At 42.5% G+C, this 15329-nt stretch overlaps 1 protein-coding gene across 1 annotated transcript in view; it reads right to left on the bottom strand.

Moving 5' to 3' along the window:
* Positions 1–15329, bottom strand: part of LOC127643858 (polycystin-1-like) — an 81455-nt gene that overhangs the window by 11337 nt on the left and 54789 nt on the right. The window contains exons 21-40 of the mRNA XM_052126775.1: positions 15090–15306; positions 14825–14984; positions 13681–13839; positions 13376–13520; positions 12522–13238; positions 11928–12090; positions 10523–10784; positions 10192–10387; positions 9388–9558; positions 9086–9229; positions 8661–8868; positions 8201–8327; positions 7997–8113; positions 7046–7095; positions 4629–4828; positions 4455–4527; positions 4267–4382; positions 3877–4079; positions 3506–3700; positions 437–576 (exon numbers count right to left, since the gene is read on the bottom strand). Of these exons, the coding sequence (XP_051982735.1) occupies positions 437–576; positions 3506–3700; positions 3877–4079; positions 4267–4382; positions 4455–4527; positions 4629–4828; positions 7046–7095; positions 7997–8113; positions 8201–8327; positions 8661–8868; positions 9086–9229; positions 9388–9558; positions 10192–10387; positions 10523–10784; positions 11928–12090; positions 12522–13238; positions 13376–13520; positions 13681–13839; positions 14825–14984; positions 15090–15306 (3763 nt within the window). The remainder of the gene's footprint in view (positions 1–436; positions 577–3505; positions 3701–3876; positions 4080–4266; positions 4383–4454; positions 4528–4628; positions 4829–7045; positions 7096–7996; positions 8114–8200; positions 8328–8660; positions 8869–9085; positions 9230–9387; positions 9559–10191; positions 10388–10522; positions 10785–11927; positions 12091–12521; positions 13239–13375; positions 13521–13680; positions 13840–14824; positions 14985–15089; positions 15307–15329) is intronic.

Raw genomic sequence — 15329 nt, 5'->3', positions numbered from 1 at the left:
CTGCAGACATGAGATCTGACATGTTAGTCACGTGTGTGTGTGTGTGTGTGTGTGTGTGTGTGTGTGTACGGTCTATCGAATATGGATGTGCTCATGGTCTGAAACACATTGTTCTACCTGTCAGCTCATCTCACTTCACACACACACGCCAATAGAGTCTCGATGCATTATCAGATAAATCAACACATACACACTTCTGTCAACCTTCATTGTGTCTGACCTGACTGAGATGAATGACCCAAGAAAGATCCAAGAAATAAGACGGACAGAGAGATCCAGATGTTTCAAGACAGGACCGACTCAAAATATACCTTGTTTATGTTCTCAAAGCAATAACTCAGCCACAAATGTAAAGGAACGTTTCACAGAGTATTTTTGCTTTGTTTGTTTCTGTTTGTTAACTCCAGCAATGTGTGGTTGTGTGTTTTGGTTGTACCTGCTGATGTTGTTGAAGTGTTGTGTGTGGAAATAGTTCCGCAGTTGGGTTTGCAGTCGCAGGCGGTGGGCGTCTTTGGCCGAGTCGGAATAGTTGAGCAGTAAAACCACCAGCAGGAACAGCATGTAGATCAGAAAGCCCTGTCAATCCAAACCAGACAAGTGTATTATTCAAACACCCCCCAACTCAAGTTCAAGAGCAGATCTGCCTCCGTGTGTTGAAGTGGGTGTCAGTCACAACTGAGAGTCTAATTGGGAGAAACCTGTTCCTGTCTGACAGCCAATTAGAGCACAAATCTGCAGCTAATTATGGAGCCATAAAACACGACCTGGCAACCGTATCAACACTTTTGGACCCTTGTGAAACAAGGCAGCTGTCAGCTATGACAAAGATGTCTTTTATGTCTTTGTCATATGGTTTAATGTTGCCTTCAAGTCCTCCTGCCAAGTTCCTACTCTTTTGAAAAAAGGGTGCGAAACCCATATGCCTTCAAGTTTGATGTCTTAATTACATGTGATGCGCTTTTCATTGATTGGAATAAAATGGACACGTTTGGCAAAAAAAAATTTTTTTACTTCCTGTCAAAGACAGAGCACCAAAAAGTATTTGCATTTGGTTTGTAAATGATGCTTTATGAATTGTATAATTATAGAGCTGTCACAAGAATGCAATGCAAGACAGTCGCCTCATAAACTAATTAACCCCTAAAAAATTTTTGCATCCTGGAGGATTTCTGCAAGTTGTCAAATTGAAAATAAAAGAATTATTTATTATTTGGGCCGGGTATTAAGTTCGATACATTTTAGGCACCAAACGATCTTTTTAGGCCTCTAAACAATCGAGTATCGAAAAATGTCTTGCCGTTCGGTACCAAATTTCGATACCTAAGGGGTTAATCTTGTGTAGCATGCTTGATGTGCCTAAATCTAAAAGTGCTGGTGATTGGCTGTGTTTAGGCATCAAGGAAAAACACTAGTTTACGCCGGTTACGCCCAGTGACGTGGCTCACACGTGAGGCTGTAGTGTGTATGCATCTCAAACCTTATACATGTGAAAGATGTGGAAAAGATAAAAAGTGTGGCTACATTTCACCAGGCTCGATGCCAACAGCACGCAATGCAATATTTGCAACAAGATAACTGCTGCCAAGACCGGCAACACGACAAACCTGATGAAGCACTTGACGGAATAAACTTAAGAGCAGAAAGTTGCTCCGTCTTCGACTGCAAGAAGACCGAGCCGGTGCAGTCATCCTCTCAGCGTCCTCCTGCCACTTCAACATGCCCACCACACAAGTCCTCCTCCAAAACTACTGATGAATGCAGCGGCATTATGACTGGGACTCCAACAGGTAAGGTTAACGTTTAGCAAACAAACCAACAAACAAAATTGGCTAACTTGTGGTGCATGCTTGTGTACTGGTTAAATTAACGTTTCTGTGCGGAGTGACATAGTCCTATAAACTGGGACCTACATAACGTTAGATATTTTTTGGATGTACGGCTATAGATAGCTAGCTAAACCGATGCTAAAAATGCTTTAAGGTTGACAGTAACTGATCAAGTTTAACTCACATTAAACTAGTTATCTTGTTAAACCGTACTTATCCTTAGGGTCGGCTGAATTAACTTTCTTAGTTTAGTTTAGCTTTCTTGTTTTGTTTTTTTTCCTCTTCACATTAATGTTATAGCCTCTGCCCATGCCGTCCCTGGCACGAGGAGACCAGAAGGCTCAGGAGATGAGTCTTTGAGTCTGTAAAAAAAGTGAAAACTGAAAAAGTTTTTTTGAGGTAATATTTGTAATCTTGTTAAAACAGATTTCATAAAATTGGTATAGAAGGAGTATCGTTTAGGAACCGGTATCATAGTCAAGGAATCGGTATCGCTATCGAAATCTTTGGAATGATACCCAGCCCAATTTGGGCCCTAATGGTGTGGTTTATAGGGTTAAAATAGTAGTATTTTCTAGATAGCATTATCAGTTTTCTTCATCAATAGTTCACACAATGCGTAAACTAAAGACCAAAGTATTCTTTGGTTGTCTGTGTTGCTGGTAGGAACGCTGACTGTACTAAAAGAGTATCACAAGCAGTCGTAGCGCTTGTGCATCGAACACGTTTGTATTCGCTCATGGTTAAACGAGCATACTTTTAAAGGTTGAGCGCTCGATTGTGCGCGATGACCCTGAACGCAGAAAAACAAAGTATACTTGTTAAAGGCCAAAAAAAACTTCCTGTTGACGCGTTGCTGATTGGAACCCTCACAATAAGCTAATTTCGTCATCCAAAATCCAATCCAATCGTGTGGCAGCAGTGCAATGTATAAAATCATCCAAATGCGGGTCAGGAGCTTCAGGTAATGTTCACATCAACCATCAGAATGGAGAAAAAAAATGTATCTCAGTGATTTGGAGCATGGCATGATTGTTGGTGCCAGATGGGCTTTTTTTGAGTATTTCTGGGATTTTCACACTAAACAGTCTCTAGAATTTACTCAGAATGGAGCCAAAACTAAAAACATCCAGTGAGCGTCAGTTCTGTGGACGGAAACACCTTGTTGATGAGAAAGAATGGCCAGACTGGTCCAAGCTGACCTTATGCTTTTCTCTATGTCGTTGCGACACACAATAACCATTAAAATCAAAAGATTTGCCATGTTGGTAAATGATCTGCACTTGTATAGCGCTTTTTTAACCTTAGCGATTTTCAAAGCGCTTTACACTGTGTCCCATTCTCTCTCACACACACACACACACACACACACACACACACACACACACACACACACACACACACACACACACACACACACACACACACACACACACACCAATGGCGGCAGAGCTGCCATGCAAGGCGCTAGACTGCCATTGGGAGCAACTTGGTGTTCAGTGTCTTGCCCAAGGACACTTTGGCATGTGGAGTCGTGTGGGCCAGGAATCGAACTGCCGACCCCGCGATTAGTGGCTGACCCGCTCTACCACCTGAGCCACAGCCGCCCTTCTCCACAACACTGCTTAATACAGACCTCTTGTAGCAGCATGTTTATATTAGTGTGTGTGACTGTGTACCTTCAGCATGGTGTGTAGCAGACGAACTTTGCATGCTTCCTCTCTGGCATGTGACAGGGCGAATCCCTGCGGCGGTCTCACTCTCGGGATCCGCTGAACGACCCGCTCCACACGTGGACAATCCACCAACACGTCCTGCTCTTCTGCTCTCAGACGACGCACAACCAAAGAGAAATACACCCCCTCTAACAACACCTAATTACACACATAAAAGTACCAGTTAACACAATGTGTGCATGCATGTTTAGATATTAAACATGTAAATATGGGCAAACTATGAGGTCCACACCAAAAGATCTAGTGTAAAAACATTAAGAGCAGGTACGACATTTGTTTGTGCGAGTAAACTGATGTCATGTGTGCGTTTGTACCTTCAGAGGTTCGAAAATGAGGAACGACGACAGGAAACTGACAATGCAAGAGATGAGCCACATCAAAGCCACGCCCTCACTAAAGCTCCGCCCCAACCACATTGATAGGCTGCTTGACAGGATAAGCCCGACCAAACTGCCCCACAGAGCAGCCAATCCACATAGAGGAGGAAACGGTCTTGGCCTGCACACATCCGTCACCACTGACAAATAGAGAGCGAGTCTTTGAATTAGAGTCTATTAATCTTGCTGCAAGTCTATTTCATCCCGTTTAATAGTGTACTTTGGTATTATTTTAGGTCACTGTTTTTGTGTGTATTGATGCTTTGGCAATACTGTATGCAAAACAATCATGTCCAAACCTTTGCATTTCAAACTCAACTAGTGTACCTGTGCGAGACGTGAAGGCAGTTTTGGGCGGGTCTCGTCTTATTCCCGCAGGAAGAACAGGTTCATTCATCTTCTGTAGCAGAATCACCTCCGTCTTATCGCCAAATATACTGGAGCTGAACACACAGGCAACATTTGTATTACATTATGAATCATTTAGCGTAGCGGAGAAGCTTAAGATAACTTACAGATCACCCATATCACTGTCAGTCTGTGACAGAAGCTGTCCATCCACTAATATCCGCTTGATGAGGTCCTCATCTGTCAATCAAAATAAACATCCAATCAGCAACTACCTCATTTATTCATTTGACACATACAGACTTTGCACACATGCTTTAGCATACTGTACTGTGTGTTACCTGAAGAAGAGAAATATTTGTTCCTGTGGCTGTTGTCACACACGGTGTCGTCATCATCTGGATTGAAGGTGATGTCCACGCCCAGATGTCTGCTGCCCTGCCCTCTCTTCAGCCGCGGAGGGAACACCGGCCCCATCTCTACAGACGGATCTGTCAACACATCCGGCCAATCACAGTCCGGATCACTCCACCTCTGAAGACTGCAGCACAAGACGAGAGACAGATAGTGAAATAATTACAATCACACTCTCACTTCATTCACTCATGCATTCACTCAACATATTCATTCATTCACAGACTAATTTACTCACTTGCTTAATGTAATCATTTATTCACTAATTTACTCATTACACTCATTCATTCATTCACTGAATGATTCACTCACCAATTTACTCTCATTTAATTCACTCATTCACTTGCACACACTGCTTTATTCACTCATTAATTTACTCCATTATTCACTCACTAATTTATTCACCAACTAATTAACACATTAATTCACTAGCTTACTTCACTCATTCACTAATTTACTCACTTTATACACTCATTCATTTATTCACCAACTAATTAACACATTAATTCACTAGCTTACTTCACTCATTCACTATTCATTTATTCACCAACTAATTAACACATTAATTCACTAGCTTCACTCATTCACTAATTTACTCACTTTATACACTCATTCATTTATTCACCAACTAATTAACACATTAATTCACTAGCTTACTTCACTCATTCACTAATTTACTCACTTTATACACTCATTCATTTATTCACCAACTAATTAACACATTAATTCACTAGCTTCACTCATTCACTCATTCACTTACTTTATACACTCATTCATTCATTTAATTATTGACTCTATTTTCTCATTCATTCATTCACTGAATGATTCACTCACCAATTTACTCTCATTTCACTCACTCATTCACTCGCTCACACTGCTTTATTCACTCATTAATTTACTCACATTATTCATTCACTAATTTACATATTTTATACATTCATTCATTTAACTATTGACTTACTCTATTTTCTCATTCATTCATTCATTCATTCACTGAATGATTCACTCACCAATTTACTCTCATTCACTCATTAATTTCCTCACAGAATTTTTTATTCACTCATTAATTTACTCACATTATTCACTCACTCATTTATTCACCCACTAATTAACACATTAGTTCACTAGCTTCACTCATTCACTTACTTTATACACTCATTCATTCTAATTATTGACTATTTTCACATTCATTCATTCACTGAATGATTCACTCACCAATTTACTCTCATTCACTCATTAATTCACTCACTACTTTCCTTACTGACTTTTTTATTCACTCACTCACACTGCTATTATTATTTATGCCTCATCCACACTCATCATGACTTACTAATTCACTTTATTTACATGTACTTACACACACACACACATAATTCACTCATTAACTCTTTAAGCTCTGAAGGTGTTTTTAAAGAGTTCCCGTTTCAGTGGCATACCCAAAATTGAAGCTTACGAAAAAAAAAAAAAGCCAAAAATGTTATTTTTCTTATTTGTCTGATTTGACATTATATATATCTGGGTGTAAATAAGGTGTGATATTCTGTGCTGATTTGACAAAGCAATCAAAAGTTATAACACTAAAAATTATTTATCATAGTGTCCAAAAGCCTCTCCGAACACATAAAACAATAATTGTACATAAGAACTAATTACACATGCAAACACAACAATGACTAAAGGTTTGCATAGCATGCAGACATGATTTTAGTCATGAGATTTCACAGAATGAGTTTCATTCTGTGTCATTTGAGGCATCATTGAGTCTGTGTCGTGTGTTTGGCGCCATCTCCTGGTGGTCATATGTAACATTGTGCTTCATGTGGATTATCTAATGATCTATACATCTGATTATCTTGTGTGTGGACTCGTTTGAAAGATAATCACCTCATCTAAATAATATGTCATATTTTATGTTACATTTAACTTTTGTGAATTTATAAGCAAAAACACGGCATATAAGCAACACCATATTGTCAAAGACATATACTTAACTATTATAAATTATTAAAATGGAGCACTTCTTGTTTGTCTTCAAATTTCAAAGCATGTGTTCAGTTTTGGTCATAATGTCTACATGCATTGGAAAGATGAGCTTCTAAGCTTTCAAACGACACCTATTTTGTGTTGGTCAAGACTGAAATTATTATGATTTTGATGTTTTTTTAAACTTATTCTCTCACTCACATATTCAATCTCAATCAGTCATTCACTTACTCAGATTATTTGTTCACACATTCATTTGATGATTATATATTCACTGTTAAGGCCATAGTGCACCTTGCAGCTCTCTCTTTAAAGAATGCTGTTTTTAATCCGTCAGTAACTATGGCGATCTTATGCTTACCTCTTAGTGGAAGGAGTGGGCAGGTCAATGTTGGTCTCTTCTGAATATGTCTGCAGAAAGAGAGACCCGTAAGAGCAATATTCTTCGACACAAACTCAATACACTCCATTCATATGCCGCTGTATATCAGCTCATATATATACACACCCTTCACAGTTCACTGCCGGAATCTAAATGGAGTTTCAGGTTTGTAATTCACACTTCTTCACATTGTCATTCTGTTTATGATCTCGCTTTGCATTCTAATAGAAAACTGTTTGGAAATGTGACATTGATGACGGCTGATAATGGTGTTTATGGGACATTCTGCAACACATTTCAATATTTTGACTTTGAAAATGATGAAAAGCATCTTTTAAGATTGCAGACATTTCACTTACAAAGTTTCATTTCTCTTACAACCATCCGCGCAGGATAAAAAAAGAAAATAAATCAACCGTGACTTTGAAAAACATGATGAAAATGTCTTAGAAATATTTTCTCTGCCGCTGTATCTTTACGCATCAAAGACATCTTGCGAACACTGACCTATTTTGCACAATACATCATTAAATTAGCACCTGACAAAAAATGTAAATGAAGCTTCATAATTTATAGTTGCTCTGCATTAAAGTCTCTATAGCAGAAACAGTGTGCATTATTCTATAGCATATTCCAGGCCGTCAAGGACATTTCAAGGTCAACCTTTAGCCCAGAAATCCAAAGAAATTACAAAGTAAAGGATCTGTATGCTATTAAGTACTCCATTATTCTTCAGCCTAGTGTACAACTGTTTAGTGATCTATACTCCGTTATTTTATAGTCAAAGTTTCTATGACATACGGTTTACATACTCTAATGGCGGAGGTACTTCCTCATTCATTTGGCACCCGAGTAAAGAACTGTGTGAGACTTCAGCTTCTGGTTGTCGAAATCCCAATTCTGTACTCCACAAACCTAATTCCAACATACCTCTCCAGAAATTCCATTGAACATCAGAAAAGAGCTTCCTGTCAGCGAGTTATCCAGGAAGTCATCAATCTCCAAAGACTCCTGGTCCACTTGAGGAGGTAACTGCTCCACAGAGACCTGACCAACACAACGACCGCCACCGTGATTCAATTTACCACAATTTGAGGTGATGTCTTTAAAAGTTATTTTCAGCATGTGTCTCACCTTGCTACGGCTCAGTCTAAACAGGCAGAATATGAGCAGGTAGACAGGATACACTAATAGACAGCTCACAAGACCCGCCCAAACGGTCTCCTCATTCAACGAGATTTGTGTAGACACCGGTGTAGAGCTAAAACACACAGACACACACAATTATTCAAGGATTTATACACCCAGAACTACATAATATGGGTTTAAACAGAACTTTCTATTCACATCAAGAATTGATAACATAATACATTGTAATTACATTGTAATAGACAGTAATAACATTGTACTAGATTGTAGTTACATTGTAATAGATATGTAATAACTTCCCAGAACCTCAGGAAGTTGACTAGTAGAGCGCATGTCACATTTTAATTGTATATAAACCTGCAGTTGCACAATGAATCAATTACACAACAGAAATATGTTGTTTACTACTTACTTAAAATGTAACAACGTGAATGAGTGCTTTTACCTGTTGCCATAGGCGACGGTGCCGTACCACACAGCGTTGGCGAGCATGCAAAGGTGCATGAGCACCGAGCAGCAGGTCAGCCTCTGCAGCCGCGTGAAGGGACTGCGCGGAGGTCGTTCCCATAGCGAAAGCCAAACATGGCTCTCACACATTGCTCTCTGAAGCTCCCAGGTCAGTAGGCGGGGCCAGTGACGCAGGTCTGCCTCCTCTGTAAGGACACACAGGAAGTACAGAGCTCAGACGACAGGAAGTGGCAGCAATGCCATCTGATACCACTGTTTCACATAGGTTACAATTTGTCTGCACTAATGCTATTCAACCTGTTGGAAATGTTCATTATTTACACTGAGTGACATACAATGACACTAATGACACACAATGAGGCACCAACCAATCACAAGTATTGTGGAGAGACAGGATGTTACCTGAGGCTTCCACTTCTATTTCCACTCTGCCATCTGTTTTCTCGTTGTCAACTGAGAGCCATTCCTCAACCAGGAAGAAGTTACTACTGCCAGACTGCAGGTCCTTCACAAGAACATACTGGAGCAACCAAGCAGGAGAGAGACCTGAGAGAGAGAGAGAGAGACAGACAGACAAACAGATCATTTATTTCTTCTTATTTGTTTCTGTCAAACACAGACTGCCTCGTTTCACACGGACACATTATGGTGTGCTGGATAATGTTGATTACTGTGAAATCTGTCCCCATCTGCCGCTTGGGTACCTTTGTTGTCATGCCAGACACGGATCTTGAGCACGCTGCCCAGATTTGTGTCCGTGGCGATGTGGAAGATGTCCAGGCAGTTGCGAGCGAATGCTCCGACGCTGTCCAGGTGTCTGTGTCCACTGCGACTCTCACTGCCATGGAGGCTGATGCCAACGTGGGCTGTGGTACCTGGACGGGCATAAATATAGTGTTGAAGATACACTTGGATTTCTTTTTGAAATGCCCAATTCCCATTGCACTTTTAAGTCCTCGTGGACACGTAGTGACTCGCCTCAATCCGGGTGGCGGAGGACGAATCCCAGCTGCCTCCGCGTCTGAGACCGTCAATCCGCGCATCTTATCACATGACTGGTTGAGTGCGTTGCCACGGAGACCTAGCGCGTGTGGAGTCTTCACGGCATCCACCGCGGCATCCACGCACAACTCACCACACGCCCCACCGAGAGCTAGAACCACATTATAGCGACCACGAGGAGGTTACCCCATGTGACTCTACCCTCCCTAGCAACCGGGCCAGTTTGGTTGCTTAGGAGACCTGGCTGGAGTCACTCAGCACACCTTGGATTCAAACTATCGAACTCTAGGGGTGATGACTTGGAATCTAATAATTTTTTACAATTATCTCACAATCAAGGCTTACCAAAGCACAATTATTTTGGTGGAAACAGTCTTCCATAGCTGCTGTTATAGGCACATAAAATGATGTTTGGTCGCTTTCCAAGTCTGTCAAAAGGGGACCAGGCTTTATGTTGGTAGTTGAACGCCTACTGTCGACTGTCTACATTACGTTCTTGATCTCACCTGCTCCATAGCCCCAGCCGGTCTTCACCTGGATCTCGTACTTGTACAGTCCGTCCTTTCCACACAGTGGAACCACCGAGGCCCGTCTCAGGTCCATCTGATCCAGTTTACGCAAAATAGCGCCGGCCACGGCGTAACACAACAGTCCGATCACACACACCAACACCACCACTAAACTACGACCCACAGAGCGTTCCTGCCATGAACAAGATACACACATATATACATATATATTCTTTAAAGACTTTGACAGGTCGCTAAAGTAAGACTCTGTAAACGTACTAAAATAAAAGCATGGACTTGTCTTGAATTTGTCAGTTGTTATACTCACGGGAATGATGAAGGACACGGCGTTGGGCGCAACGAACAGACTGGCGGCGAATGCAGTGAGATGCCGTGTGCGACACACGGCTCGGCCTACGCTGGTCTCGGGAAGAGGAATCATGCCATCCGTCCGCCACTGTTTGGCGCTCTCGCTGAAGTACTGGCACAAAGACGTGAACACGGCCACCTCCAAACGGATCAGGTTTGGGTAATCTGCACCGCAGCTCGTAGACACGTTTATGAAGTGATCACGCGTGGTGTCGTAGAGACTGATGGTGATACAGGAGAGAATGGAAATGAATGGCAGTGAAATTATAATTTCAGATTTTCAAATCTGATTGGACGAGCTGTGTTTGAAGCTATTGTAAAATGAGGGGCAACCGTAAACAACCATTATGCTGCGTTCACATGTCAGAATTATAGGAATTACACGATGACTGCAAAACACTTACTTTTATCGTTTTACAAGACGGAACAATGAATTATGGGATTTTCTCCCCAATTTGGAATGCCCAATTCCTAATGTGCTCTAGGTCCTCGTGGTGGCGAAGTGACTCGATCCGGGTGGTGGAGGACGAGTCTCAGTTGCCTCCACGTCTGAGACCGTCAATCTGCGCATCTGATCACGTGACTCGTTGTGCATGACACCGCGGAGACTCCCAGCATGTGGAGGGTCATGCTGCTCTCCATGATCCACACACATCTCACCACACGCCCCATTGAGAGAACCACTAATCACCACCACGAGGAGGTTACCCCATGTGACTCTACCCTCCCTAGCAACCGGCCCAATTTAGTTGCTAAGGAGACCGGGCTGGAGTCACAAACTCGGGACTCCTGGGTGACAGTCCGCATAATACTCGCTGAGCGATCCAGACCCCTCAAGATCTATTTTTTGAAAACAGGTCTTATTATCGTGCACAATTTAGCTTCTCAAGTAAATTCTTGTGGTGGCGCGGTTACTCGCCTCAATCCGGGTGGCGGAGGACAAGTCTCCATTGCCTCCGCTTCTGAGACCGTCAATCCGCGCATCTGATCACGTGACTCGTTGTGCATGACACCGCGGAGACTCACAGCATGTGGAGTCTCATGCTACTCTCCACGATCCACATCCAACTCACCACACGCCCCATTGAGAGCGAGACACTCCAATGTGCAGTCAACATTTAATGAGTATGTGTTTAATCTTACGCCTAATATTAATGAATTTCCATTGAGTGTCTCAATAAAGGCAGGTACTCCAGTGGCTGTTGATGTTCATTCCAGAAGCACAAGAGCTGTCAGCATTCAAACATCATTTATTATAGACGAGTATCCTCTCATCCACATCCGCATTTCTGGCATTTTAAACCATATAAAACACAGAGAAAGATGAAATGCTTGTTTAAAGCTTTATATATGACTTCACTTACTTTGGAGACAGAAAGAACGTGTAGCGTCTGTGGTCCAAGTCCCGCCCCCGTGTCATACTGAGTGTGATGCGTTTCCTGTCAGTGTTGTTGAATTCATTGGGCCATTCGGAGGTGTGCAGATAGGCTGTAATCCATGGATCCAATTCCACCTTCTCTGGAGAATCTGAAGATGATGTGATGAATAGGAATAGAGTTTAGACACACTTGCATCTCGCGTCAACATAAATACACAAACATGTATTTAGAAGTAGTCCTAAAGGTACTAAAGTCACTTTTAAAAGAGTGTACAAATGGGTTTTGTTTCGCACTTTGTACTTTTTTTTGTGTGTAAAGTGAAAGAAATTGACTATTGGCATAGAGTGGGTTGCATATTGTAGCTTTTTTGGTTGATTTGGAGTTCCTTTGGACAGTTGCCTCCAAAAAAGGCAAGAATTCTTACAAACCACCCTAAAAGTCTACCAGAGGCTGAGAGAAACCAAAAGTAAATTCGAAATGGTGTTAAATACATGCTTCTGGTTCTTGCTGAGATTATCCGGATATTCTCTCGACAATCTCTGTTAACACAGTGCTAGATTTCTAAGATGGGGTCCTTACCGTCAATTACGGTGAAGTTGAGTTGTACGTAGATTCCAGCTTGATTGTTGGCATTCCCGGTGCTCACCCTCACAATAACGGAACTGCAGCGACTGATGTTCTCGGCTCCCGCTGGTGGCAAGATGGCCTCCATTACGTTAGCGTCTAGCCCAGCCATGCTTCCGTTATTAACCGCAACCGTTATCGCTTGGCTCTCGTCCAAATCCAATATCGGAATCTGCGTGCCATTTAGGGTTCGGAACTCCATCGACGCTACCTCTGTAGACACTGTATAATTCGCTACGTAATTGAACGGAAACGGATTTGGCTCCATTTGAAACAGCAATTGTACGATTCCATCTTCACTGTTGGCTCCTTGGACCAGTTTGGCCCCTGCTGCACGTCCCAGACTGGCGTTAAACGCTCGAGGAATGGAGAAACGGCGGCACTCTTGTGCATCACTCTCGCCGTAACACAGCAGGCTCTGCGGGTCGGCACGTTTGCCAGCGGCTGCGATCTCGGCACCGCGGAGGATCAGGGGCTCTTCGTTGAGAACGCGAGCGAGCATGAGGATTCTCATGAGTACGGACGAGAGGGAGTAGGCTTTTGCGGCCACATGCATCAGATTATGCTGCTGCTCCTGGAAGAGAAACAGAGACTGGGAAGAGACACCGTCGTGGTCATCGGCTTCCGGAGGCGGAGAGGAGGTGGCCTGACTCACCTGGTGGATCAGGTCACCTAAAGGAAGTAAAAAGGAAGAAGAAGCCAAAAAGGAAATAGATTTGCTGACTCATTATTATTAAACTGAATGATAGTTTGAGAAAATGAGAAAATCCTGTAATGTGTAAACAAGTGGTGTGCTCTTAGTGTCTAACCCATGATATTGAGAATGTTGTCTGCAATCTCAGTAGGGGTGACTGTCCCCTGTTTAGTGTCTGTCTGTAGAATCTCTAACATCGACTCCAGTTTATCCAGCGTGCTGTTCTGACACTCTTCACACACAAACTCTCGATTCACAGCCTACACACAAAACAGACATTTTACTAAAACTGTTTATTAAATTCCTCTCTCTATCACTCCCACTTGGATCATCTATTTCTGTCTTTTGGGAAGTTCAAGTTGTCTAGTCAGATATACACCATCATTTACTGAGAATGAATGTGACAATCACACATCTCACCCTGCACTGCGCAAGGGCTGCTGATGTCTGCTGGATGTCGTTGACGGTGGTCAGGTCCAGTGATGTCAGAGCTCGTGTGATGTTTCCTCTTACACTCCCTCTGTACAGACGCTCAGCAGTTGACCCAAGCTCACGCCTGCGCGACACACCCTGCTCATACTACACACACACACACACACAGAAATGGACAAATGATTGGATGTTTGGATGAATGCATGTATGTATGGATGGATGGACAAACAGATGTTTGAATGACTGGATGGATGATTGAATTGAAGGATGGACAGACAGACAGATGAACTGATCTATGGATGGATGGATGGATAGATAGATGGATGAATGCATGGATGTTTGGATGTAAGAATGGATGGATGGACAAATGGATTGATGTTTGGATGGATGGATGGACTGATGTTTGGATGGATGGATGTTTGGATGGATGGATTGATGTTTGGATGGATGGATGGATGGATGAATGTTTAAATGGATGTTTGGATGGATGAATGAATAGATGGACAGATGGATGGATGGACGAATGGACAGACAAATGGATGTTTAGATGGATGAATGGACAGAATGTTTGGATGGACGAATGGATGGATTTTTGGAAGAAAGAATGGAGGGATGGACAAATGGATGGATGGATTGCTGTTTTGATGGATGAATGGACAGATGTTTGGATGGATGGATGAATGGACAGATGTTTGGATGGATGGATGAATGGAGGATGGATGGATGTTCAGACAAATGGATGTTTAGATGGATGAATGCATGGATTTTTGGATGAAAGAATGGAGGGATGGACAAATGGATGGATGAATGGATGAATGAATAGATGTTTGGATGGATGGATGGATGAATGAATAGATGTTTGGATGGATGGATGAATAGAGGATGGATGGATGTTCAGACAAATGGATGGATGGATGAATGGACAGATGTTTGGATGAACGAATGAATGTTTGGATGGACGAATGGAGGGATGGACAAATGGATGGATGAAAGAATGGAGGGATGGATTGATGTTTGGATGGATGAATGGACTGATGTTTGGATGGATGTATGAACAGACGACAGGATGGATGAATGGTTGGATGAATGGATGGAGAGACGGATGGATGTTTGGATGGACAGATAGACTCACCTCGTTAAGAACAGTAATGAGAGCGAGAGACAGTTCCCTCACTCTCTGTGAGTCTCCCTGTCGGAGCAGCTCCCTGAGGGTGGAGTCAGTGAGATTACTCAGCCACTGAGGTAGACTGCTGAACCCTTCTGGAACCTGCGGCAAAACCACCTCTATCGTCCTAATACACAATCACACACATTACACGCCACACACACACACACAATAAATGTCACTTTAACAATATCAGGATAGAAAAGAATACAAAAAGTAAACTGTCCCTTACGTATTGAGGGCAGTAACTGACGCCCCCTGGTGGTCTTCCACCATGACAAAAGCAGACACTTTGTCCTGGGCTGAGCTGAATCCAGGGGGCAGGAAGGCAGAATGTTCTGGACTGGTGCCCTTATACACACAGAACTCCTCACAGGACAGTTCTGAACAACGCACCACCAACAGACTGTACACCAGAGGAGACTCCATCTCATCCAAATCAGCATAACCTGAGAGACACGTTTATGTCAAT

Source organism: Xyrauchen texanus, chromosome 5, assembly GCF_025860055.1.
Source record: "Xyrauchen texanus isolate HMW12.3.18 chromosome 5, RBS_HiC_50CHRs, whole genome shotgun sequence".
In the NCBI taxonomy this organism is placed as follows: domain Eukaryota; kingdom Metazoa; phylum Chordata; class Actinopteri; order Cypriniformes; family Catostomidae; genus Xyrauchen; species Xyrauchen texanus.
The sequence above is the reverse complement of the archived record's forward strand: the minus strand, read 5'-3'. Positions and strand labels throughout refer to the sequence as shown.